This window comes from Leopardus geoffroyi, chromosome E1, assembly GCF_018350155.1.
Source record: "Leopardus geoffroyi isolate Oge1 chromosome E1, O.geoffroyi_Oge1_pat1.0, whole genome shotgun sequence".
Lineage (NCBI taxonomy): Eukaryota > Metazoa > Chordata > Mammalia > Carnivora > Felidae > Leopardus > Leopardus geoffroyi.
In genome coordinates this window covers 44957151-44980393 of record NC_059330.1, presented here as the reverse complement: position 1 = coordinate 44980393, position 23243 = coordinate 44957151, and the positions used below count along the sequence as shown (strand labels likewise).

Genomic DNA, 23243 nt, shown 5'->3' with positions numbered 1-23243 from the left:
CAAGATTTATTCATGTTGTGGCAGCCACTGGGATCTCATTCCTTGTGATGAATCCTTCTTTTGTCTCTCTATTGATCGTTTTATAGACTTTTGGGCTACTTTGGGGCTATTATGAATGATGGTGCTGTGAACATTCACGCACAAGTGTTCGTGTGGACAAATGTTTTCATTCCTTCGGGCATATACGCCAAGGAATGGAACTGCTGAGCCATAGAGTAACTTCAAGTTTCAACTTTGGAGCAACTGCCTGACTTCAAAGTGGCTGTACCATTTTACATTGCCATCGGCTTTTCCACATCCTTACCAACACTGGTTACTTAAAAAAAAAAATTATAAAGTTTATTTAGTTATTTTGAGAGAGAGAGAGAGAGAGAGAGGGTGCACAAAAGCTAGGGAGGGGCAGAGAGAGAGGGAGAGAGGGAGAATCCCAAGCAGCCTCCTCACTGTCAACGCAGAGCCCAATGCGGGGCTTGAGCCCACAGACTGTGAGATCATGACCTGAGCTGATACCAAGAGGCTCAACTGACTGAGTCACCCAGGTGCCCCAACGCTTGTTTGTTTTTTTAATTCAATTTACTCTTTTTTTTTTTAAAGTAGGTTCTGCCCATGACCCTGATGTTGAGAGTCGCCATGCTCTATACCAACGGAGCCCACCGCCCCCCCCCCCCCACTAACACTTGTTATTAACTGTCTTTCTGATCAAAGCTCTCCTAATGGGTGCCAAGTCGTACACATGATGGTTTGGATCTGCATTTTCCTGGTGGCTAATGACGCTGAGCATCTTTCCATGTGCTCTTTGGCCATTTGCATATCTTTGGGGAAATTCAGTATTCAGATCTTTTGCCCATTTTCTAGTTGGGTTATTTGTCCTTCTTTATTGAGTTGTAAAAATTCTTTATCAGATGGGAATGCAAGCTGGTGCAGCCACTCTGGAAAACAGGATGGAGGTTCCTCAAAAAATTAAAAATAGAACTACCCTACGACCCAGCAATTGCACTACTCGGCATTTATCCACGGGATACAGGTGTGCTGTCTTGAAGGGACACATGCACCCCCATGTTTATAGCAGCACTATCAACGATAGCCGAAGTATGGAAAGAGCCCAAATGCCCATCAATGGATGAATGGCTAAAGAAGGGGTGGTATATATATACAATGAGGTATTACTCGGCAATCAAGAAGAATGAAATCTTGCCATTTGCAACTACATGGGTGGAACTGGAGGGTATTATGCTAAGTGAAATTAGTCAGAGAAAGACAAACATCATATGACTTCACTCATATGAGGACTTTAAGAGACAAAACAGATGAACATAAGGGAAGGGAAACAAAAATAATATAAAAACAGGGAGGGGGACAAAACAGAAGAGACTCATAAATATAGAGAGAAAACAGGGTTACTGGAGGGGGTGTGGGAGGGGGGATGGGCTAAATGGGTAAGGGGCACTAAGGAATCTACTCCTGAAATCATTGTTGCACTAGATGCTAACTAATTTGGATGTAACTCTTAACAAATAAAAAATAAAATTAAAAACAATAAATTAAAAAAATAAAAAATAAAAAAGTCTTTATCAGATACATGGCTTGCAAATATTTTCTCACATTCTGTGGGTTGCCTTTCACTTTCTTGATGGTATTCTTAGAAACAAAAGAATTCAATGATGATGAAGACTGTTTTCACTACCTTTTCTTTTGTTGCTTACGCTTTTGGTGTCATAGCTACAGAATTAATACAGAATGGTTTCTAAGGTAGTCTGGGACAGTTTGGCCATCAACACAAATAAAGATAGTGACAGGGGAGCTTGGCCGGCTCAGTTGGTGTAGCAAGCGACTCTTGATTTCAGGGTCATGAGTTAGCACCCCACCTTGGGCCTAGAGCGTCTTTGAAAAAAATTATGATAGTGACAGATTACAATCTAGTGAAAGAGATAGGAATCCCTGAGTCCTTAATAGTAATAAATAGACAAACAGATACATAACAGGGATGGGGTTGGAGCTCTTCCTGACAATAAGATGGTGAGTGATAAATGTGGAGGTGGTCATGAGGTTGGAAAATCATCACTCTGCAGCCATCATAGATTAGTTTGGGCAAGAATCATCAATGGATATTAAATCTAAGGTGGTGGGAAGCTTGGTGAAGAACTGGATGGGGCACCTGGGCTGGCTCAGTCGGTTAAGCATCGAACTTCGGCTCAGGTCATGATCTCGTGGTTCATGGGTTCAGGCCCAGCATCGGGCTCTGTGCTGACAGCTCGGAGACTGGAGCCTGCTTTGGGTTCTGTGTCTCCCTCTCTCTCTCTCCCCCTCTGCCGCTCACGCTCTGTCTCTCTCTCTCTCTCTCTCTCAAAAATAAATAAACATTGGGAAAAAAAAACTATCAACACCATGAAAACACAGAATGGGGCTATTTCTGTCACTGTGTGCGTGTGTATCTTTCCCCTGAAAGTAGGTGTATGTTCCTGAGAGCAAAGGCCTAGGTTCCTCCACCCACAGGCTGCAGAGTCAGGAAGCTTCTGCTTGGGCAAGATGGCTGCCCTAATGGCCTTGTTTCCTCACAGATGTCTTCTAAGCTCACTCCGTACCAGCCTGAGCTTGTGAACATTCTTTTGCTTCTCTCCCTCCCCCTGGTGTTGCCAGATTTAGTAAAGAAAATTTTACAGGATGCCCAACTACATTAGAATTTCAGACAAACAACAAATAATTTTTTAGTATGAGTGTGTCCCATGCAACCCTGCTCCACCCTGACTCAGGAGGTTCCTTCCGAGACTTGCCAGGGGTCACTGAGCCTTGGGAAGCAGGTGAGCTCTCTCTCTGCCCATGAAGTACCCCCTTGGGGTCTCCATGGGGAATACGGTGCCTCTGGTAGATGCATTCTCACCTCCCCTTCCGAAGCTTACCTCTCTCCTACCCCTCTCTGACCCCAGGTCCCAGACAGCCAGGGCTTTCCTCAAAAATCAGCACAACGAAGAGTCTCTTCCTCATGAACTATACTCTAGTCCCGCCTAGGTCGCAGCTCCCCATGTTCTAAGGAAGGTGGGAGCGCTGGGCCACCCTGCCTTCTGGAACCGCAGTTCTGTGACGTCATCATTCTCCTGGACATACTTGGGTCCAAACCATGCAAACGGAGGCCCAGGCAAGCTTCCCGCAGAAAGTACAGATGGGTCTGGAAGCACTGACTGGTGATCGCTGTCATGAAGGCCCCTGGGTGGGGCAGCACAGAGGGTCCTGGTTGTTCTGCCTCCTCACCTCCCTTCCCTTTGGTGGGTGGTACCACCTTTGGGGGAACTCCTTCCCCCATGGGGTTGTAGTGGAGAGTGCCAGTCACAGGACACTGTGCTCCGGGTGACAGGGTGTGCCTATGGCCCCCACCACTATATTTTGAATAGAAATTAAGTGGAACAGCTCAGCTTTACAGGGGAAGCCTTCAGGAGTGAGGCCAGAGGCCGACAGTTTGGAATCATGTGGACACAGCCCATCTGAGAGCATAAGCTTCCTTGAAGAGGGAGCAGAGTCCAGACAGGATTCCAATCCTAGAGTCCACCCAAACACAGTCTTGCCCTTACTGCAATCCTGCAATTCAATAAATGTCCCTTCCTGCGCCAATAAGTTCGAGGTGAGTTTCTGTCAATTGCAACCAAGAGAGGCCTGCATAGGAGGGAGCGTGGGGTTAACCACCTGTGAAGCGGTGACCCGACAATCTGTCACCTCCCCGTGAAGCTCACACATCCTAGTGTCATTAGTCACCCAAGAAGTCCGAAACATACTTCCACCTGCTGTAGCAGAAAGGAGGCAAAGGAAAGTTTTATTACCGGTGGCTACACTACCCTCTGAAACAGGATGGGAGGGGCTGGCGGAAAGAAGGTAGCAGGAAGAGCCTTTAAGTGGGCAGTGCTGCCCTGTACCTTCTGCCTCCAGACTTTTCTTCCCAAGGACGTTGCAGCTTGGGCTGACGATGTTGGGATGAGTAAGAAACGTATACCTCATTCATAAATGATGATGAATATCCCATGGAATTTTTCTTCTCTTCCTTTCAGCAAAATCGCTAATCATGTTATTTTTTTTAAGTTTATTTATTTATTTAGAGAGAGAGAGAGACAGAGAGAGCGAGTGGGAGAAGGGCAGAGAGAGAAGGAGAGAGAAAGAATCCCAAGCAGGTTCTTCACTGTCAGCACAGAGCCTGATGCGGGGCTTGAACTCAAGAACTGTGAGGTCATGACACGAGGGGAAACCAAGAGTCAGATGCTTCAACAACTGAGCCACCCAGGCGCCCCTAATTATGTTATGATAATCAAGATCTTAGGGGTGCCTGGGTGGTTCAGTCGGTTGAGCACCCAATTCTTGATTTCAGCTCAGGTCATGATCCCAGGGTCCTGGGATGGAGTCCTGCTTGGGGCTCAGCACTGAGCCTGGAGGCTGCTTAAGATTCTCTCTCTCTCTCTCTCTCTCTCTCTGCCCCCCTCCCCTCACACACTTACTCTTAAAAAAAAAAAAAGATTTTAAAATTCACTTAAGGAGTAAAAACAATTATATTCAAAGAACAAAAATGTAAATATATTCATTTTTTATTAATTTTTTTGCGACAATTTTTTATGAAAAAATTTTCCAGTGTTTTTCCAAAAAGTTAGGGTTTTTTTTTAAACATTGAGAAGTATCTAATAATGCAGAAGGCAAAATAAAGATTAGAATTACTGAATATCAAATTTTTATATCAAATATACGTAAGTCCAAATACTGTGTATCATTATACTCTCTAAAATCTTAATTAAATTTTATTAAATAACTTAATTTTAAAGTTTAACTTAAATTGTATTTAAATTATACATTTAATTTAAAATTTGATTTATAAATAAGTAACTTTTTATTACTTATTTATTTATATATTTATTTTTAGTAAATTTAACCACAACATGGGGCTCGAACTCGTGACCCTGCGATCAAGAGTCACATGTTCTTTTTCTTCTAATTTTTAAAAAATGTTTATTTTTCAAATGTTTAATGTTTACCAATTGAGCCAGTCAGGCACCCCCCCCCCCAAATAAGTAAGTTTTTATTTTTTTTATTTATTTTTTAAATTTGTTTAATGTTTATTTATTTTTGAGAGAGAGTGAGAGAGACAGAGCTCGAGAGGGGAAGGGCCAGAGAGAGAGGGAGACACAGAATCTGAAACAGGCTCCAGGCTCTGAGCTGTCAGCACAGAGCCCGATGCGGGGCCTGAACCCACAAACTGCAAGATCATGACCTGAGCCGAAGTCGGACGCTTAACCGACTGAGCCACCCAGGCGCCCCGAGTTTTTAAATAAAAATGTTAAAATTCATAATTCTAGCATTCAGTGTCCATCTCGCTGCCTGTGTAAAGAATCAGTATCGTTATGTCTAAAGCCTAGATATACATGCAAATTTGAATAATGTGTAACATGGCTTATGTAATGTCGCAAAAATGTCCTCAATTTCCATTTACAACGGATGCAAATGCCATCCTAATTCATGTGTAGTACCCCCAGAACCACGAATAAGAAGATGCAAACAAGAAACTATAGTCAGCACGACTAGAAAATGCCCTTTCATTGTGTTTAATCTGTTGCATTCTGGAGGAGAGGAAAGATCTGGCAAGTTAATTTGTCTTTTTTCTTACCTAAGTACTTCTCTGCTGAAAATCTCTCTGCCCTCTGAGATAGTACCTAGCAGGGGCCCATCAAGCTTTCGTTAAACTTTTCGAAGCTGATGCATTTTTCTCCCCATCAATATAGGGTCAGATGTGAAGCATCTCCCTGGGGCCTGAACATTGTTGAAGAGCACGGATGTTTAGGGTTAGGTCCTGCTGTGCGAGTGCTGAGCGCCAGAGGCATTGTGCGGTCCTTAATAAATTTGATTATTTTGTTGGGGGGTACTCTATTTTCTAAATTTTTTTAAGGTTTATTCATTTTTGAGAGAGAGACAGAGCACGAGCAGGGGAGAGGCAGAGAGAGAGAGGGAGACACAGAATCCGAAGCAGGCTCCAGGCTCCGAGATGTCAGCACAGAGCCGGATGCGGGGCTTGAACCCACGACCCGCGAGATCACGACCTGAGCCCAAGTCGGAGGCTTCACCAACTGAGCCTCCCGGACTCCCCCCTTGTGGGGAACTCTGAAGCACAGGGCCCACTTGGGGACTTCTCTTGCCAGTTCTCAGGGCAATGCTGGAAGAGGATGCTTCTGGAAATAAATTGCTCTAGAAAACAGGACACTGTAAGGATATGTCTGCTTTGAGTTCTCCATAAAATATGAGAAAGATGGATACAGCTTGCCGAAACGCAGAATGCAAGGAACCCAAACCCAGTGCCGGGAATGAGATCTGCATTGAAGGCGCAAAGAGCAGAATCCACAGCACAGAAAAGTTCCTCGAGGCTGGAGCCACACACTTGAAAAGCTCTCCAAGTGCAGAGCGGAAAGGCATGTGGAAAACAATGAGACCAAAGAGAATGAGTACAGACCACAGAGCTTATAGACTCAAACAGGGACGGAGACACCAGAGATGGTCCACCACTGTCTTTGGAATATATTCAAACCATATATTTAGAAGACTGAATTTTTGGCTTTATTATCGGGCTTGTACTTTATCCCACAGAATACACACCTTCTGAAATACTTCATGAATATTTACACAATTTGACCTAAACTAGGCTACAAATAATACGTCCAGCTCTCCACAAAGGAGGAATTCTATAGGCTCCACACTCAGGCTACAGTGTAAAAGAAACCACCCAATTTCTTATGACTTTCAAAGAAACACGCACATACTTTCCCCCCCTGCATAATTATTAGGTCAAAGGCAAATTAAAATCTGGAATAACAGGTTTCTAAAACTATGAGAATGAAGGAACATAGGCCGTTTCTGAAACTTAATCAAAATGTATTTAGAAGCAAATGTGTAGTCTTAACTGCTTTCCTTCAAACAAAGCAAAACAAACAGACTGATCATGCAACGAGAAGTTAGAAAAAAATAGAAGGAAAACATTTCCAAGGCAAACAACAAGAAGCAAAGAATAAGAATGGAAGCATTAAGATATTTAAGGGACTTCGGGGGCAGTGGGGGGGGGGAACGTGTGGGTGGCATATTAAAAACAGAATCAAGAAACAAAGACTAGAGGGGGTCTGGGTGGCTCAGTCAGTTAAGCGTCCAACCCTTGATTTCGGCTCAGGTCATGATCTCACGAACCGCGAAATCGAGCCCCGCATTGGGCTCCACGCTGGATGTGGAGATTGCTTAAGATTCTCTCTCCTTCTCTCTCTCTCTGCTCCTCCCCTACTCACATGCATGGGTGCATACATGCGCTCTCGCTCCCTCTCTTTCAAAAGAAGAAGAAGAAGAAGAAGAAGAAGAAGAAGAAGAAGGAGGAGAAGGAGAAGGAGAAAAGAAAAAGAAAAAGAAACAAAGACTAGAGACCTCGCATATTATATGTCCCACCATACTTGCTATGGACTTTGATACTTCTCTGTAGCATTAGAGCTGGTTAAAGGAAATTCTTCAGTTTCTGGAATGGGTTCCTTGCAAGAACAAGCCAGTCTGAAGTCAAGGGTTACCACCAAACAACAGACTCCTTTAATAATAACATGGTGGATAGATTGTCCAAGAAGGTAAGTGTAACTGAAGGCTTTATTTTTAGAAGTTTCTTTTTTTTTAAGTTTATTTATTTTGAGAGAGACAGAGTGAGCAGAGGAGGAGGAGGAGAGAGAGAGAGAGAGAGAGAGAGAGAATCCCAAGCAGGCTCCATGCTGCCAGCACAGAGCCCAACTCGGGGCTTGAACTCACGAAACCATGAGATCATGATGTGAGCCAGATGCTTAATTGACTGAGCCACCCAGGCGCCTCTGTAGTAGAAGTGTCTAAAGTCTTGTTGCCTCAAAAGCACCACTAAACACTTTCTTCCATAAAAGTATATTCCGTCCTGAGACAGGCTCCCAGCAGGATAGAGATGTGCCAATGCCTGCTACTGGCCTTTAGAGCAGAGGGCAGGAAATAAGTCTTAAGTCTCGGTTCAGAAAAGTGCCAACAGAAAGCCCCCGTATTGCGCTCGGAAATGCAAGGTAAGTAAAATACAAACACACCTCTGAGAAATCAAATATGGACCTTAGCGTATGAGACTGGCCATGCCTCCCTGATGGTCAGACCTGTGAGAAATCTTCCCACGGAGCTGACATCTGCCTGTGTCCACCTCTCCTGTTCAGTCTCGGGCCCCACGCGTCAGGCCACACAGCATCGTCCCCTCCTGTGTGGAGGGGTCAACCGCTGGCCTTTGGAGCCAAATCAAAGCCTCCGGCAAAGAAGCGGGTCCATGTAACTGTATGTATAGGTGAAGTATCTGACTACATCATTGTATGTTCCGGGGCGATCATGTCTGAGCATTTACATGGGATTTACCTATTGTTTTATTTCTTTCTTTCAGTTCCTATTATATTTAGGGCAGTAGACTGATTTTTAAAAGTACCAACATTCTGAATGGACAAATGGCAGTACGTTCATACAATGGAAATACTACCTAGTAATAAAAAGGAATATACTACTGGTCCATGCAATGGATAAATTTCAAAGTGATTATGCTGAGGGAAAGAAGCCGGACCGAAAAAAGAAGAAGAAAGAGAAGGAGAGGGAGGGAGAGGAGAGAAGGAGGAGAAGGAGGAGGACGAGGAAGAGGAGGAGAAAGAAAAGGAGATACTGCACGGTTCCATTGATAAGAAACTCTAGAAAATGTCAACCAATCTATAATGACAGGAAGTAGACCAGTAGTTGCTTGGGGATGGGGGAGCAGAAAGGGGTGGAGGGAGGGGTTACTGAAGGGCACAAGAAAACTTTGGGGAGCGAAGAGATATTAACTATCTTGCTTGTGATGGCGGTTTCGTGGGTATATACGTATGTCAAAGATTATCAAATCGTATTTTTAGAAATACGTCGTTCAGTGTAGGCCAATACCTGAATAAGGTATACTATAGTTACACACAATACATTTTATGAGAAGGGAGTTACAGGTCTGTCATGGTTGAGAACCACCCCCTTCCCCGGGGGAGGCGGGGGAGGTACTTCTCCCACATCGTTGTCCTCAGGCCAACTCGCTGTGCAATCTATCCAGTGGCCACTAGGGGGAAGCAGCGGCCCACGTACAGGAAGCGTGAGCCGCCCGGCACCCACAATTAAGAAGTCCCTCCAGTGTGCTCCCCTCCTGGGGAGGTGGGCGGGTAGCCATAGCTCCACGTGAGTTATCTGCAGGGCTGATACGGAGTAGTTGGAGATGGCCCCAGCAAGTTGCGATTGTCAAGGTGCCTCTGGAAGACCTAGGCCTGGAGTAGCCTCTCTATTGGCTTTCCGCCTTGCCTGAAACCCCACCAACTATAAAACACGACAAGATTCCATCAGCCAACTAAGCTAAAGAATGAAGCACCAAAAAGATTTTTTATAAGGGCGAGGGAAAGGAGACAAGGTGGAATTGGGGGTGGGGAGGAGATGGGGAGCACCCATGGGAGGCCACCACGGAGGATTCCCAGTAAGAACTGTTGCTAACACAGGCTGAGCCTTCCCAGCGTGTGGGGCATGATGCCAAACACCGTAAGCAGTGAACAATTTCACCTTCACAGCACTCTTGTGAAATCCGCTGCAGAGAGGTTAAGTGACTCGCCCGAAGTCACAGAGCTAGTGGGAGGCAGAGCAAGGATTTGAAACCGGGTTTGATACTAACATGGCGGGTGTAGCTGTTACTGCTCATTTTTTTACCAGTTTTTAATTTTTTTTTTTTTTAATGTTACAACTCAGGCAACAATAGATGTTGGCGAGGATGCGGAGAAAGAGGATCTCTTTCGCATTGTTGGTGGGAGTGCAAGCTGGGGCAACCACTCTGGGAAACAGTATGGAGGGTCCTCAAAAAATTAAAAATAGAACTACCCTATGACCCAGCAAGTGAACTACTAGGTATTTATCCAAGGGATACAGGTGTGCTGTTTCGCAGGGACACATGCACCTCAATCTTTACAGCAGCACTATCAACGATAGCCAAAGTATGGAAAGAGCCCAAATGTCCATGGATGGATGCATGGATAATGAAGATGGGGTAGACAATGGAGTATTACTTGGGTAATACAATGGAGTATTACTCGGCAATCAAAAAGAATGAAATCTTGCCATTTGCAACTATGTGGATGGAACTGGAGGGTATTATGCTAAGTGAAATTAGTCAGAGAAAGACAAAAATCATACGACTTCACTCATATGAGGACTTGAAGAGACAAAACAGATGAACATAAGGGAAGGGAAACAAAAAGAATCTAAAAACAGGGAGGGGGACAAAACAGAAGAGACTCACAAATATGGAGAACAAACTGAGGGTTACTGGAGGGGTTGTGGGAGGGGGGATGGGCTAAATGGATAAAAGGAATTAAGGAATCTACTCCTGAAATCATTGTTGCACCATGCTAACTAACTTGGATGTAAATTAAACAATAAATACATTCAAAAAAAGAAAGAAAGAAATGGTCCGGGGCACCCGGGTGGCTCACTCACTTAAGCATCTGACTCTTGGTTTCAGATCAGGTCACGATCTCACAGTTCGTGGGATTGAGTCCTGTGTCAGGCTCTGATGCGGATCCTGCTTAGGATTCTCCCTCTCTCCCTCTCTCTTTCTGCCCCTCCCCTGCTCTCTCTCTTTCTCTCTCTCTCAAAAATAAATAAACATTATTTATTAACATTAAACAAATAAATTTAATGTTTATTTATTTTTGAGAGAGAGAGAGAGAGTAGGGGAGGAGCAGAGAGAGGGAGACACAGAATCTGAAGCAGACTCTAGGCTCTGAGCTGTCAACACAGAGCTCGATGCGGGGCTTGAACCTATGAACCACGAGATGGTGACCCAAGCCGAAGTTGGAGGCTCAACCAACTGAGCCACCCAGGTGCCTGCTCTTACTGCTCATTATAACAGAATTGTCTTTCTTTCTCTTTGGGGCTGGGGTATTATTTAATTATTAATGTGTGAAACTGGTTGGTGTTGGTAGCAGGCGATGAGTATTTCAGCTTATCCTCCTGGAGATAAAGTTCCTGATGCTTCCAGAGAATTTTAAGCGTCTCTGATGGTCCAGGAAGGAAATCTTCCCTATTTATTTGCTAAGCACTTGCACTGCGTGAGGTTCCGTGTTAAGACTGATCCGTTCATAGTGATGAAAGTATGGCCTTTAACAGAGGCCAGCACGAGGAATCGAGGGGCACGTGACCTGTAGCAATGCGGTGGCGTCGTTCATGTGTGTCCATAGGAGTGTGTTAGAGGCAGCGGTACCCCACCTCAGCTGGAGTCCTGAGCAGCTTGACCAGATCAGGATGCAGGCCAAGAGAACTCACCAGAACGCCCAGTTATCAGAACAAGGCCAAAGCATCCCAGTGAGCAGGTAACTCGTGCCCATGGTTCGTGAGTCAGTCAAGTTCATCCTTTCCCTCGGGACTGGACCAGCCCACCTGGGATCCTGCAGCTTGATCCTTCAAGCGAGTTGCCCCAGGGCGGTGGCCTCTTCTAGGTTCTGCAGGAGCCAGCGGTTCTGGCCTTCCGGCCTTCCTGCTGCTTTTACGCTGCTGTGGCCACAGGGTGGGGTTGATGCGGCACCGAGTAAAGGCTCCAGGGCTGCCCACGTGAAGACAAAGCAAAAGGAGGCCAACGTTAAACACTGGGTCCACCTGCTTCATTCCCTAGATGGGGAAACCGAGGGCTGGGGAGAGGAAGGGACTCGAGTGAGCTGATGGCCGAGCTGGGGGTAAGACTCCCGGCAGTCTCTTCTCCCCTACTCCCCCGCCCTGTTTCATAATAGGCCCCTGCTGCTGGCTGCGTCTCTGCGCTTCGTCAATCACTAGTATCTTTCTTGAAACAACAGTTCTTTAACATCGTCACATATTCAGTCAGTGTTCAAATCTCCAATGGTGTCCAGTCAAAAAACACTTCGAACAGTTTGATCCAATCAAGATTGGAATCAGATGCGCTCAGATGTGACTGGTTGCTGTCTCTTGAATCTCTTTTAATCCCCAGGTTCCTCCTCCAGCTTTCTCTTTTTGCTTGCGATTTATCACCGGAGAAGGCGTGTCGTGTATCCTGCAGATTGTCCGCAGTCTGGGTTTTTGTGATTGCAAACCCATGACGTGGCTTCACACATTGCTCTGTTTTCTGTATTTCCTGTAGTTGAATCTAGGGGTTTGATCAGATCAAGATTTGGGTGCTTTGTTTTGTTTTGTTTTTGCAAGACTACCATAGGAGGACAGACCTGCACAGAGTCTTAAACATCATCCAGTTCAGCCATGTCGTGTTCAGGTAAGCTGAGGACCAGGCAGGTGTAGTGACTCATACGGGCTTGCACACACGGCCAAGGCCATGGACATATTCTTAAAGGAAACCACTGAAAATGCTTGTGATCAGTTCCAGTGCCTTGGATGGCTGTGTCTGCTATTCTCACTCTACAGCCTGTGCTTGTACCCACCATGCTAGGCCTGCCTCTCGACCTCATCTCACTTACCGTTGTGATCCCAGGGCCTATGATAGACACTCATCTGCTGAATGAATAAATGAATGACCTTACCATTGTTTTTATGTCTCAGAAACTGGCTGCTCCTGGACTGTCCACGGGGGAAGGTATTATAGGCACTGGCCCTGCTGTAGTTTTCCAGAAAGCGGCCAGCCTGTTAGGCACAGGAAGGATCCAAGGGTAAAAGAATGAGAGGGAAGCAGGGCTTACCCCAGAAAAGCAACTGGAATGATGGGCTCTAGTCCACCCAGGCAAGAGGCAAGCCCAGCAACACAAAATCCTGCAGGCAGCACGGATGGGGTGCAGTTGGCAGGGTCCAGCCGCCGAGATGGGGTGGAGGCAGCACTCCAGTCCACGGGGGGAGCAAGCCAGGACCCTGCTCCTCACGCTGGGCAGGAACTCAGGCCAAAGATCAAGTCAGAAGCCCTGAGTATTACTTAGGATTAAGTTGAGTTGACAGGAATGGAAAAACCCCAAGTGTCATTGGCCCGAATAGGGTAGAAGCTCATTTCTCCCTCGTGTTAAATGCCCTGAGGGAGTCAGCCCACAGCCAACAGGGTGCTCCAGGGGGCAAAGATGACAGCGAGGACCCAGCCTCCCCTGTCTTGTCGCTCTCTTATCCTCGAGCATGATTTGTTCCACGGCACAATATGGCTGCTGGAACGCAGCCCTTCCAGGCCATATCCCAAGTAACAGGAAAGAACAGAGGGAAAAGAGCACTCTCCTCCTTAGGGCAATTTCCAGAATTGTGCAGACTACTCCACGTACATTCTCTTGGCCAGAACTGAGTCGTGTGACGACACCTCGCTGCAGATGATGATGAGAAGTAGAGCCTTCATCTCCGACATCCATGGGCCCGACGGGTCTGTACGTGAAGACCAGAGAGCATGTGTCCAGGGACTCATTAGGATACAAGGCAGACGTGAGCAGAGGGCTCCCAGCTTAGACGCAGGTGCTTATGTCCCTGCTGTAGCTGCTTATGTCTCTGCTGCCCTAAGTCCTGGGACTTGGGCAGCGTGGGGTCCTCTCAGTCCAACTGTGGGAGGGAGACGCTGTGGAGCCAGCCATGGGGCCTGACCGTTGAGTACCTGTCACTGCACAACAGCGGGCAATTTGTAGCTAAGCCCGGCACCGGCCCAGGGAGAAGCAGCAGCGGTAAGAAAGCAGGTGTGTTCATTGTCAAGGACAGGCACACACTCAAAGGCCAACAACTGCTCAATGCTGTGAAAAAGCATCTTCAAGACGTTGAGTCTGGGGCCACAGACTGTCTTTTCTCAGGAGGCAGCGAAGAATAACCTACACAGAGAAAAGTATACAAATCCTAAGCGTATACCTCCACAATTTTCACAGAAGTGGACACACCCAAGTATCCAACACACAGATCAAAAAGTATGAGGCTTAGCTTAAGGTTAAGGTTAAGGTTAGGGTCAGGGTTAGGGTTGGGGTTGGGATTAGGGTTAGAGTCTAGTATGGTTACAATCTAGTGCTGAACATCTTGTCTCTTATGAAGATTATAAAATCAAGCGGAGGGGGCGCCTGGGCGGCTCAGTAGGTTAAGCGGCCGACTTCGGCTCAGGTGAGGATCCCACGGTTCGTGGGTTCAAGCCCCACGTTGGTCGGTGCTGACAGCTCGGAGCCTGGAGCCTGCTTCGGATTCTGTGTCTCCCTCTCTCTCTGCCCCTCCCCTGCTTGTGCTCTGTCTCTCTCTCTCTCTCAAAAATAAATAAACATTAAAAAAAAAATGTAGAACGTTACTACAACCCCAGAAAAGGCCCCGAGCGTCCCCTTCCTGTTACTACCCCCCACCCTGCTCCCAGCATCTAGAAAATCTTTCCAGGCGAGTCTATAGTCAATGCTGAGAATCGCTGCCTTTATAACAACGGTTATCAAACTTGGCTGCCCATCAAGTGGGCGAGTGTCTGCGTTTTGAGGTGGAAGGACAGGGACAGCTAAGAAGGCAGTGTGGTGCAGGGGAGAAGCCTGGGGGTCAGACAGGCCTGCCACGTCCCAGCTGTGTGACCTTGAACGAGTTCCTTCACCTCTCTGAGCCTCACCTGTGACATGCGAATACTATCACACACCCTGCAGAGTTGAGGCTGGGGGGGGGGGGGGGGGGCAGGGCGGGTGGGATGTAAGTTCAGGCACATGTAGGGTCAGTATATGGCAGGCGCTACTGTCCTTTTTATTAAAGGGGTACAGCCCCAGGAAGACGGAGAGCCCTTCTTTATGCTGATGGGACCCAATCTGGGATAGTGGATGCAGGGCATATTGATAGGAAGGTCAACAGGTAGTGATGATGAGAAGCCAGAGTCTTTCCGGGCAGCACGGGAAATTTCCAGGGCAGCCAGAGCTGATGAGCGGCGGCTGCTGGCTAGCACAGCTGCACGGGCACCGGGGACCGGCAGCTATGGATCCACTTTGGGCAAAGCCAATCCTTTTCCTTCTGCAAGAACAACTAAGGTGACTGCAGGCTCTCACTGTGAGCTGCTTGCGGAGAGAGAAGCAAACGTGGTTGAGCACCTACCTCGTGCCGGAAATTGCACGTCCGTGCCTCTGATTCTGTGATGTGGGCACACTCACCCCAGGAAACACTGGAGGAGGCTTAACTCAGCCTGCCTAACTCACGGAGCCCCGGTGTCTCCATGAGCCTGCCTCCCTGCTGGGCTGCAGTGGCAGGCGTCACAGATGATCTGGGAGCACCTTCTTTGGATGAGGTGCTTGTTCCTGTATTTTATTTCAAAACAAAAAGTATACTTAAAAAAAGGTGTTTTTTTTTCATGGTTATTTATTTTTGAGAGAGAAAGGCAGAGCACAAGCAGGGGAGGGGCTGAGAGAGAGAGAGGGAGACCAAGAATCCGAAGCAGGCTCCAGGCTCTGAGCAGTCAGCACAGAGCCCGACGCGGGGCTCAAACTCATGGACCTCGAGATCGTGACCTGAGCTGAAGCTGGACGCTTAACCGACTGAGCCGCCCAGACGCCCCTTGATCACCTCGTTCTTGACTCCAGAACTTTGGCAAAGAGGCTTATAGAATGTATCAGGTGAAGAAGATAGAACTTTTTTGGTGTAAGTGACCAAAAGTCAGCTTGAGGTAGCTTAACTCACAAAGAGGGACTGAAAGGCTTACCAAGCTGTGTTACCAAACTGTGGGACAGCTCAGGGTTCCAAGTGCTGGGACTTTCTTTGTCTCATACCTGTCAAGCTGTTGTTCCCCATTCTCTTCTCCTGTCAGCCCCTCGCAACCATCGGTCTGCATTCTGCCTCTGTGGACTTAACCCATTCTGGATATTTCATATAAACGAAGTCGTACCACATGTGACCTTTTGGGTCTGGCTCCTTGCACTTTGCAGAACATTTTCAAGGTTCGTCCACGTTGTAGCACGTGTCAGTACTTTGTATGAATCATGTCCCACTGTCTGGATAGATCACATTTTGTTTGCCCATTCATCTGTTGATGGATATTTGGTGCTTTGAGTCTACTTTCTGGCTATTGTGAATAGCACTGCTATGAACATTCATGAACGTGCATTTGTGCCAGTTTTCAACCCTTTTGGGTATATACCTGTGAGTGGAATTGGTCATCAATGCCTTTCGCCTGGTCAACTGCAGCGCCCCCCCCGCCCCCAGACTGGTCTCCGCATGGTCGCAAGGGTGATCATTTTCTTTTCTTTTTCAAAAATATGATTTTTTTCTTCTAATAAATGAACGTGCTTCTTATAGAAGCTATACATGTTCACGGTCAAAATTTTGAAAAATGTAGAAAAGGGTGAGTGAGTGAGTGTGTGTGTGTGTGTTTCCTACAGGGGAATGTACCTGACATTTACGGCCGACTTTAATAAAGTCTCTGGTGTCCTGGTCTTGTGTCTGGTGTCCTGGCCTGTGCACTCGTTAGCCTTCTCCCCTGACAGTCTTCTGCATTACCGCCACACCCCTGGGTCCCTGCCACTACAGCCCGGGCTCCCGTGAGCTTCTGAGCCACCGCAGATGCTGTTTCTCTGGGATTGCCTTTCCTTGCCTGAATTCTCCTACTTGCCGTTTCTGACTCAGCTCTCCCTGTCACTGTTCCCCTAGCATGTCACGCATACCTAAACGTGGCCAGGATCGCTGTGCCCAGGACAGTGGGAAAGGGAAGCTGATCCACGCAGGATGGGGTTGGGTTCCTCTGCTTGACTCTAAAGTGACACTGATCCCACCTCTCCCCAATGTGCCTTTCAAATACGCCCCACCGCATCTGAGCTGAGCAGGGATCCCCAGACTCCCCCCCCCCCCCACACCCAAGCCTTGTCGTTAGGGGTTGGCATCTTGCTACATTCCCCTGTTGTGACAACCGGCGGTGAGGCCGGTGCACAAATGGACAATCCAGAGGGATCTTTCTCTTCCTTTTTCCTTCCTCTGGGCTTGTTCTTTCTACAGGGGAGGCCAGATGCTTTGCAGTTTAATTACATGCTGCAGTTGGAAGAAAAGAATGCCAGAGCTGGAAAGGAAGAAACTTATTAGAAATAATAGCTACGAGCATTTATTGAACATTTATTCTGTGCCAGGCCTGTTTCCAGGCACTACCCCGTTCAGCCTTCCTGACACTTTAGGGGGCAGGCGCTGTCATCATCCCTGTTTTACCAGGAAGGAAGAAAACGGAGACTCCAGGGAGATGACAGGGCATTTCCCAAACTGTGCTGAAAGGTACATAATGCAAAAAGTATTAGTTTGTGTTAGTTAAATACTGCATCCTGCATCCCCTCCCCCACCCCACCCCACCCCCACCCCGGGAAATTCACAATGCACACCAACATATTAAAGGCTCTGAGAAGTCCTGTATTAAACAGACCTCTTTTGGTCAGTGTCACCTCTAAGGGGCAGTTCACGGGATGCAGGTATTAATCATGCTCCTTATTTCACAGCTGGGGTAATGGGGGCCCAGGCAGCGCTCTAGGTGCAGACCAGGCACAGATCTTGGGCGCCGTGCTCTCTGAACCCCTCAGGAAATGTAGAGCCGAGGAAGGCAGACCATGGCCCGCCTGACCCACTACCTGTTTTTCTAAATGCAGTTTTACTGAAGATGGTCTGATCCAGGTCCCTTGATGTACAGATGAGCCAATCGAGGCCCAGGGAGAATGACTAACTTGCTCAAGGTCACACAGTCAATTAGGGGCAGAAGCAGAAATAGATCCTCGGTCTTCCATATCCAGGTATTCTCCAAAACACAAATCGGACAGGTGGGGGGAGGGGAGGTGGGGGGAGGGGGTGTGAAGCTCCACGATCCCCCATGATCCGTGTCTCAGCTGTCTGCCGTGCCACTTACACAGGCGCTGCCCCCTTTCTACCACTGCACAGAAACCCCTGCCGTGTCTCTCCCTCCTGCTGCTTTGGGGGGGGGGGGGCTCCTCTGCTTTCCACTTTGCATGGGGGACAAAGGCTGAACCTGACAATTGTGTTTATTTTAATTCTGTGAGAGGTGCAGTAAAACATTATTAACTTCCCGTCTGCCAGGGTGAAACATGAGATCATTTGGACAGGAACCTGGCAGGAGGCAACCTTTACCGGCTCGGGGAGAGTTTGCCAAACAAATGAATAGCACACACGCAGGATCCTAGGGGGTGGTTTGAGACCACTTCAGAAAATAAATTATGTCCAAAGGTTCTCAGACTCCCTGAAGTACGTTATACAACAGTCATGTATTTGCAGTTTTCAAGTGTTTCTGTGTGTAGTCTGAAGACGCAAATAAAATCATTCGTATCGTTAAAATGGCCCCAGGGCGCCTGGGTGGCTCAGTGGGTTAAGTGTCCGACTTGGGCTCAGGTCACGATCTCACGGTGCGTGGGTTCGAACCCTGCGTAGGGCTCTGTGCTGACAGGAATCCAGGGGACGGAGGCGTCGTACTGACCTCGGTTGGCCAAGGCATGCCGGAGAGCTAAAGGTTCATCTAGAAACAGCTGCGGGAACAGCGGGGCATAAACGGTGGCCTCAGGGTGGAGGCTCTCCCTGGGACAGCCAGCCTACCCAGATGGCCTTTCCAGAGCGGGGAGATGCAGACTTGTCACTGAGGTGGAGGGTAAAAATAGTCCTGTGTGGGTGGCAGCTGGGCCCAGAGGCACCAGCTTCCTTGTCTCTAGAGCAGAGAAGGAAGCCCAGTTGACAGACAACTTCTCAGGCTCCTGAGGCCTCCCGGAGGCTCTGGGGGCTGGGGGAGGGGCGTCTTTCCCTAACAACGAAGCCCACCCCACCCCTCTGGAGGCACACCAAGGGCTGGAAAGAGCTAGGGTTAGGTTTTAAGGTTGAGAAGGGCTTAAATCCTGGCCATATCAGCTACAGGCTCTGTGTCCTCAGGCAAAATTTCTCTCCTTCCAGAGGCTCCGTTTTCTCATCTGTCAAATGGGGCTAATGGTTTCTCTCTATTAGGTTGCCATGAAGCTTACATAACAATGATAGCTAACCCACTGCCCTCTACAAGCTCACTCTTCCACCCCTCCCACGCGTGGTCCACCGCCAAGCACGTTCTTCAAGAGGGGCTCTGTGGAAAGGTCTACCTGGGCAGAAACTGAGGCCTCAAGACAAGAGCTGTGTCAGGCAGCCATCTTGGAAGCCAACCCTTCACCCCCAGGCGAGCTTTCAAGTGACTGTGGCCCCCACCAACCCCTGGGCTACAACCTCACAAGAGACCCTGAGCTAGAACCACCCAGCTACGCCGCTTCTGGTTTCCTGGCCCTCAGAAAACTGTGAAATCATCAATATTTGGTAAATTTGGGGATGAGCTATGATGCGGCAATGATAACGAATATCATTTCCCTTTGGGGGCTATTATGAGAATTGAGACGGTGCACAGTAAATAGCAAGGAGACCTACTGGGACCAGGGGCTCCAGAAAGGGCAGGAGGGAGCCCGAGGCAGGGAGCCTCTGGCCAGCACCAGGCCAGGAAGGCCCCTCCTCCAGGACTCTGGGGAGGAGTCTGAGAGACCAGATACACAGACAAACAGGGGCCACACCATACAGAAAAACAGAACTCTGATCACTACCTGTAGCAACAGCCAAGGAGGGAAACCACTCTCTGCTGCCATTAGTCTGGGAAGCCAAAGCATACCCGTGTAGTAATAGCCCAGACGCAGCCAAGACTGGACCAACAGCTGACAGCTTCCCTCATTTTGCCCCTGCTTCCAACGTAGGACAAACTGGGAAAAGCCAAACATGCTCCCCGAATCCAATCACATAGGGCACCCCCCTTTCTAGCGAGCACATCCACAGGTTCCATGCCAACAGCCTCTGAGCAGAACCTGAAGCCTTCCCTCTCTCCCATTATAAAGATTTCCTATTCCTTGGCCGGCCTTCAATTCTCTTCCAAACTCAAGTGATGGGGGCTGACTCCCTTGTGGTAGCGAGCTCTGAAAACACAGCCTTTGCTTGCTCTCACGTGGGTGGTCTTTGCTTACTTCCACAAGCCCATGTTCTCTCTCTCCCTTCCTGACCACAGGTCAAAAAGACAGCACCTTCCTCTTCCCCGCAGGTAGCTACAGAAACCAGCGCAGGGAATGATGGAAGAGAGGGACGTGGGAATAATTAAGAACATAGCTTTGGAACAGGACAGGGCTGGGCTCAAATTCTGGCTCTGATGCTTAACTAGCTGTGTGATCTTCAGTAAGCCAATTAACCACTCTGAGCCTCTGTTCTCTCATGTCAAGAGGACAGTCCAGTGGAACCAAGGGCTGGTGTAACAGTGAGGTAATATATTTAATGCACTGAGCGTATAGTAGGTGCTTAATAAAGGGAAGGTCAGCCATCAGTCTCCTCACAGCCTCCTGCTGGAGTAGGCAGGCCCCTAGACCCCACCTTTACTCCTCCTGCCCCTGCTTTCTGTGCCACAGGCAGCCTGACCTCAGCCGGATGGAGTCAAGAATATGGGCTCCACGTCCAGAGTGTATTATTCAAGATCGGGGGTTGGTCTCAGGAGAACGATGGACAAAGGACATAACCAAGCATTTCTCTAAAGAAATCCATCTGGTCAAAAGCAGGGAACAAAATATCTCATCAGGAACCTGCTGTCTCTCTGTTCTATCCTGGCTCTGGGGGGTAGTCAGGGCAGGGAGACTCCTGCCCAGAAAATTGTGAGTGCCCTTGTCCCAAGCGGCTTTTCCAGGACGGAGGAAGGTGAGCCAGGTCTATCCGTCGGTCTCTCCTGGGTGTCTCTGTGTGTGTATTTACGTGTGTCAGTTTCTTCATCTTTAAATGTTTTTAAAGTTTATTTATTTGGAGAGAGGCAGAGACTGTGAGTGGGGGCAGAGGCAGAGAGAGAAGGAGAAGAGAGAGCATCCCAAGAAGGTTCTGCACTGCCAGCACAGAGCCGGACGTGGGGCTCAGACTCAGCAAACCGCGAGACCGTGACCCGAGCCCAAACCGAGAGTCTGATGCGTAACCGACTGAGCTACTCAGGCACCCTTCCTCATGTTTAAAATGAGAAACTTAATAGCTTCCCAGGAGATACACACACACACACACACACACACACACACGTATTAGTTCTAATGGCGGAGCGGTAGCTTTGAGATACTCCATGCTGGGGACATCCTGGGTACCCTCACGCCCACTTGCCAAGCCCTTTCCATCCTCAGGTCTTTCCCTCCGCCACCACCAGCGGAATCCAAGCCTCCCACAGCATCTTCTGCCTGGACTCTGGAAAAGACTCCTAGATGCTTTCCTTCCTTCTCCACAGCTCAAAGAATGCAAATTATACAAGGATGAGAAACCATCCCACATCCCATAAACACAGGCAAAGATTATGAAAATAATGACAATAACCAGGATCGGGGGCAATGCCCCCCGCCTTCCCCATAGGGCTGCAGTGTAAACTGGTTCATTTCTGCAGAGCAATTTGGTAGGATGTAATCTTTGGGTTCTGTGGGTCCATTGTTCAAAAAGTCAAGGAAAAAAAAAAGTTTTTGCATACACTTTGATACAGGCTCTTTATGGTAATATTGGTTCTGATGCAAAAAAGGGGGGCCAACTAAAATATCCAAAAATAAACTTCTTCCCTAAATAAATGGTAGTAGTCTCTACCCTTGAAACACCATTCCTTCACTAAAAATTGTATTACAGATCAGTAGTTCTCAAAGCAGGACCCGGAAGCAGCATGAACATCACCTGTGAGGGTATTAGTAATGCACATTCTGGGGCCCCCAACCCCGACATAATAAGTCCTCCAGAATATTCAGAACCACTGTTGGAGATGAATATTTATCACTACGAAAAGATACACAATTAAATGACAAAACAGTAGGTACTAACAATGCACCTCTATTTGAATAAATGTATGGAGACTCGCAAAGAAAAAAAGCCCAGATTTTGTACCAAGGTGGTAACGTCGACACTCTGGGGGGTAGGATTTTGAGGTTTCCGAGTTTTTTTCATTTTGCTAATCCATACTTTCTAGTTTGCAACGGTGCGTTTTTTGCCAAAAGGAACGCGGGGGAGGGGGGGAAGACCTCAGTAACTTCTTTTTGAATTAAAAACAAAAAATCGAATGGGGCAGGATGGGGGTGGGGTGGGAAGGACGAAGACAGCACGCCCCGCAGCCACTACTTTCAGCCTGGGGACAGCAGCGAGGAGCGGGTAGGGGAGTGGTGGGACTGCTCGGCACCCAGCGCCACCGCCCCAATGGAGAAGGGAGAGAGGAGAGGGCAGCCAACGCCGGGGGTGAGAGCTACTTCTCTGAGGTCCAGGAAGGTTTACTGGGAGCCAAAGAGCGGAGCAGAAATTTAGAGCCGACTTCAGGAGGAGCTGAACCGCCAGGAGCACCGATTCCCGGGGTGGGCGCCTCGGGGAGATTTCCCAGCCCGAAACCCTCCGCCACTGCCCCCGGGGCGGGGCTGCCCGCTTCTCGGACCCAGAGGACTGGGGGGCGGGGGGGGGGAGCAGGAAGGAGGCGCGAGGGGACGGGGCCGTTGCTAGGGGAGGGGCGGCGGGGCCGGCGAGCTGCGCAGCAGGCAACTGCTACCTGCGCTCGGCTCTCCGGCTGCAGCTCCGGCGCAGCCTGTTGCTCGTTCCTCCGGGCCGCCGCTTCCCGCCCGGTGCCCAGGGCCAGGCGGCCCGAGGGGTGCCGGTGCGCGGGCGGCCTCCCGCCTTCCCCTCTCCCCGCCCGCGGCTGGACCCCAGCATCTCCGGGAGCGCGGGCGCCGGCCAGCCTCCCCGCGCGCCCCGGCCGGCGCGCCGAGACCCCGGGCGCCGAGCCGCGATGAACGCGACCTTCCTGAACCACAGCGGCCTGGAGGCGGCGGGCGGCTTGGGCGGCGGCGGCGGGGCCACCCTGGGGAACCGCAGCCACGGGCTGGGCACGTGGCTGGGCTGCTGCCCCGGGGCGCGCCGCTGGCCGCCACCGACGGGGTCCCCGCGGGGCTGGCGCCCGACGAGCGCAGCCTGTGGGTGTCGCGCGTGGCGCAGATCGCTGTGTTCTGCGTGCTGTCGCTCACCGTGGTCTTCGGCGTGTTCTTCCTGGGCTGCAACCTGCTCATCAAGTCGGAGAGTATGATCAACTTTCTGGTGGAGGAGCGCCGGCCCTCCAAGGACGTGGGCGCCGCCATCCTGGGGCTGTACTGAGGCCGCCTCGCCCGTCCCCGCCAGCCAGGCCGCAAGCGGACGAGAAGGGAGACCGGGACCCTGTGCCCCTCCCGGGCTCTGCCGCCGCCGCCCGGCGGCCCGCGCGAAGAACAGCAACGGGCCTCGGGACGCCCCGGCCCAGGGACACC

General features: G+C 49.2%; 2 protein-coding genes and 1 long non-coding RNA gene across 6 annotated transcripts in view; 2 read left to right on the top strand and 1 right to left on the bottom strand.

Moving 5' to 3' along the window:
• Positions 1-23243, bottom strand: part of GOSR2 (golgi SNAP receptor complex member 2) — a 70233-nt gene that overhangs the window by 5157 nt on the left and 41833 nt on the right. Inside the window, exon 1 of one of the 4 annotated variants that reach the window (XM_045489343.1) lies at positions 2898-2976. The exons of the other annotated variants lie outside the window; for them this stretch is intronic. The gene's annotated coding sequence lies outside the window, so the exon portion shown is untranslated. Of the gene's footprint in view, positions 1-2897; positions 2977-23243 lie in introns of those variants that run through there. 4 annotated transcript variants of the gene reach the window in all.
• On the top strand, positions 3102-3606 carry LOC123603895. Its single transcript, XR_006715100.1, has 2 exons — positions 3102-3179; positions 3387-3606. It is a non-coding gene; the product is annotated as an uncharacterized LOC123603895 (long non-coding RNA).
• RPRML (reprimo like) lies at positions 22523-23106 on the top strand. Its single transcript, XM_045489344.1, is given in 2 exon segments — positions 22523-22850; positions 22853-23106. Coding segments are annotated over 2 exon segments (360 nt in total). The 5' UTR covers positions 22523-22732; the 3' UTR covers positions 23095-23106.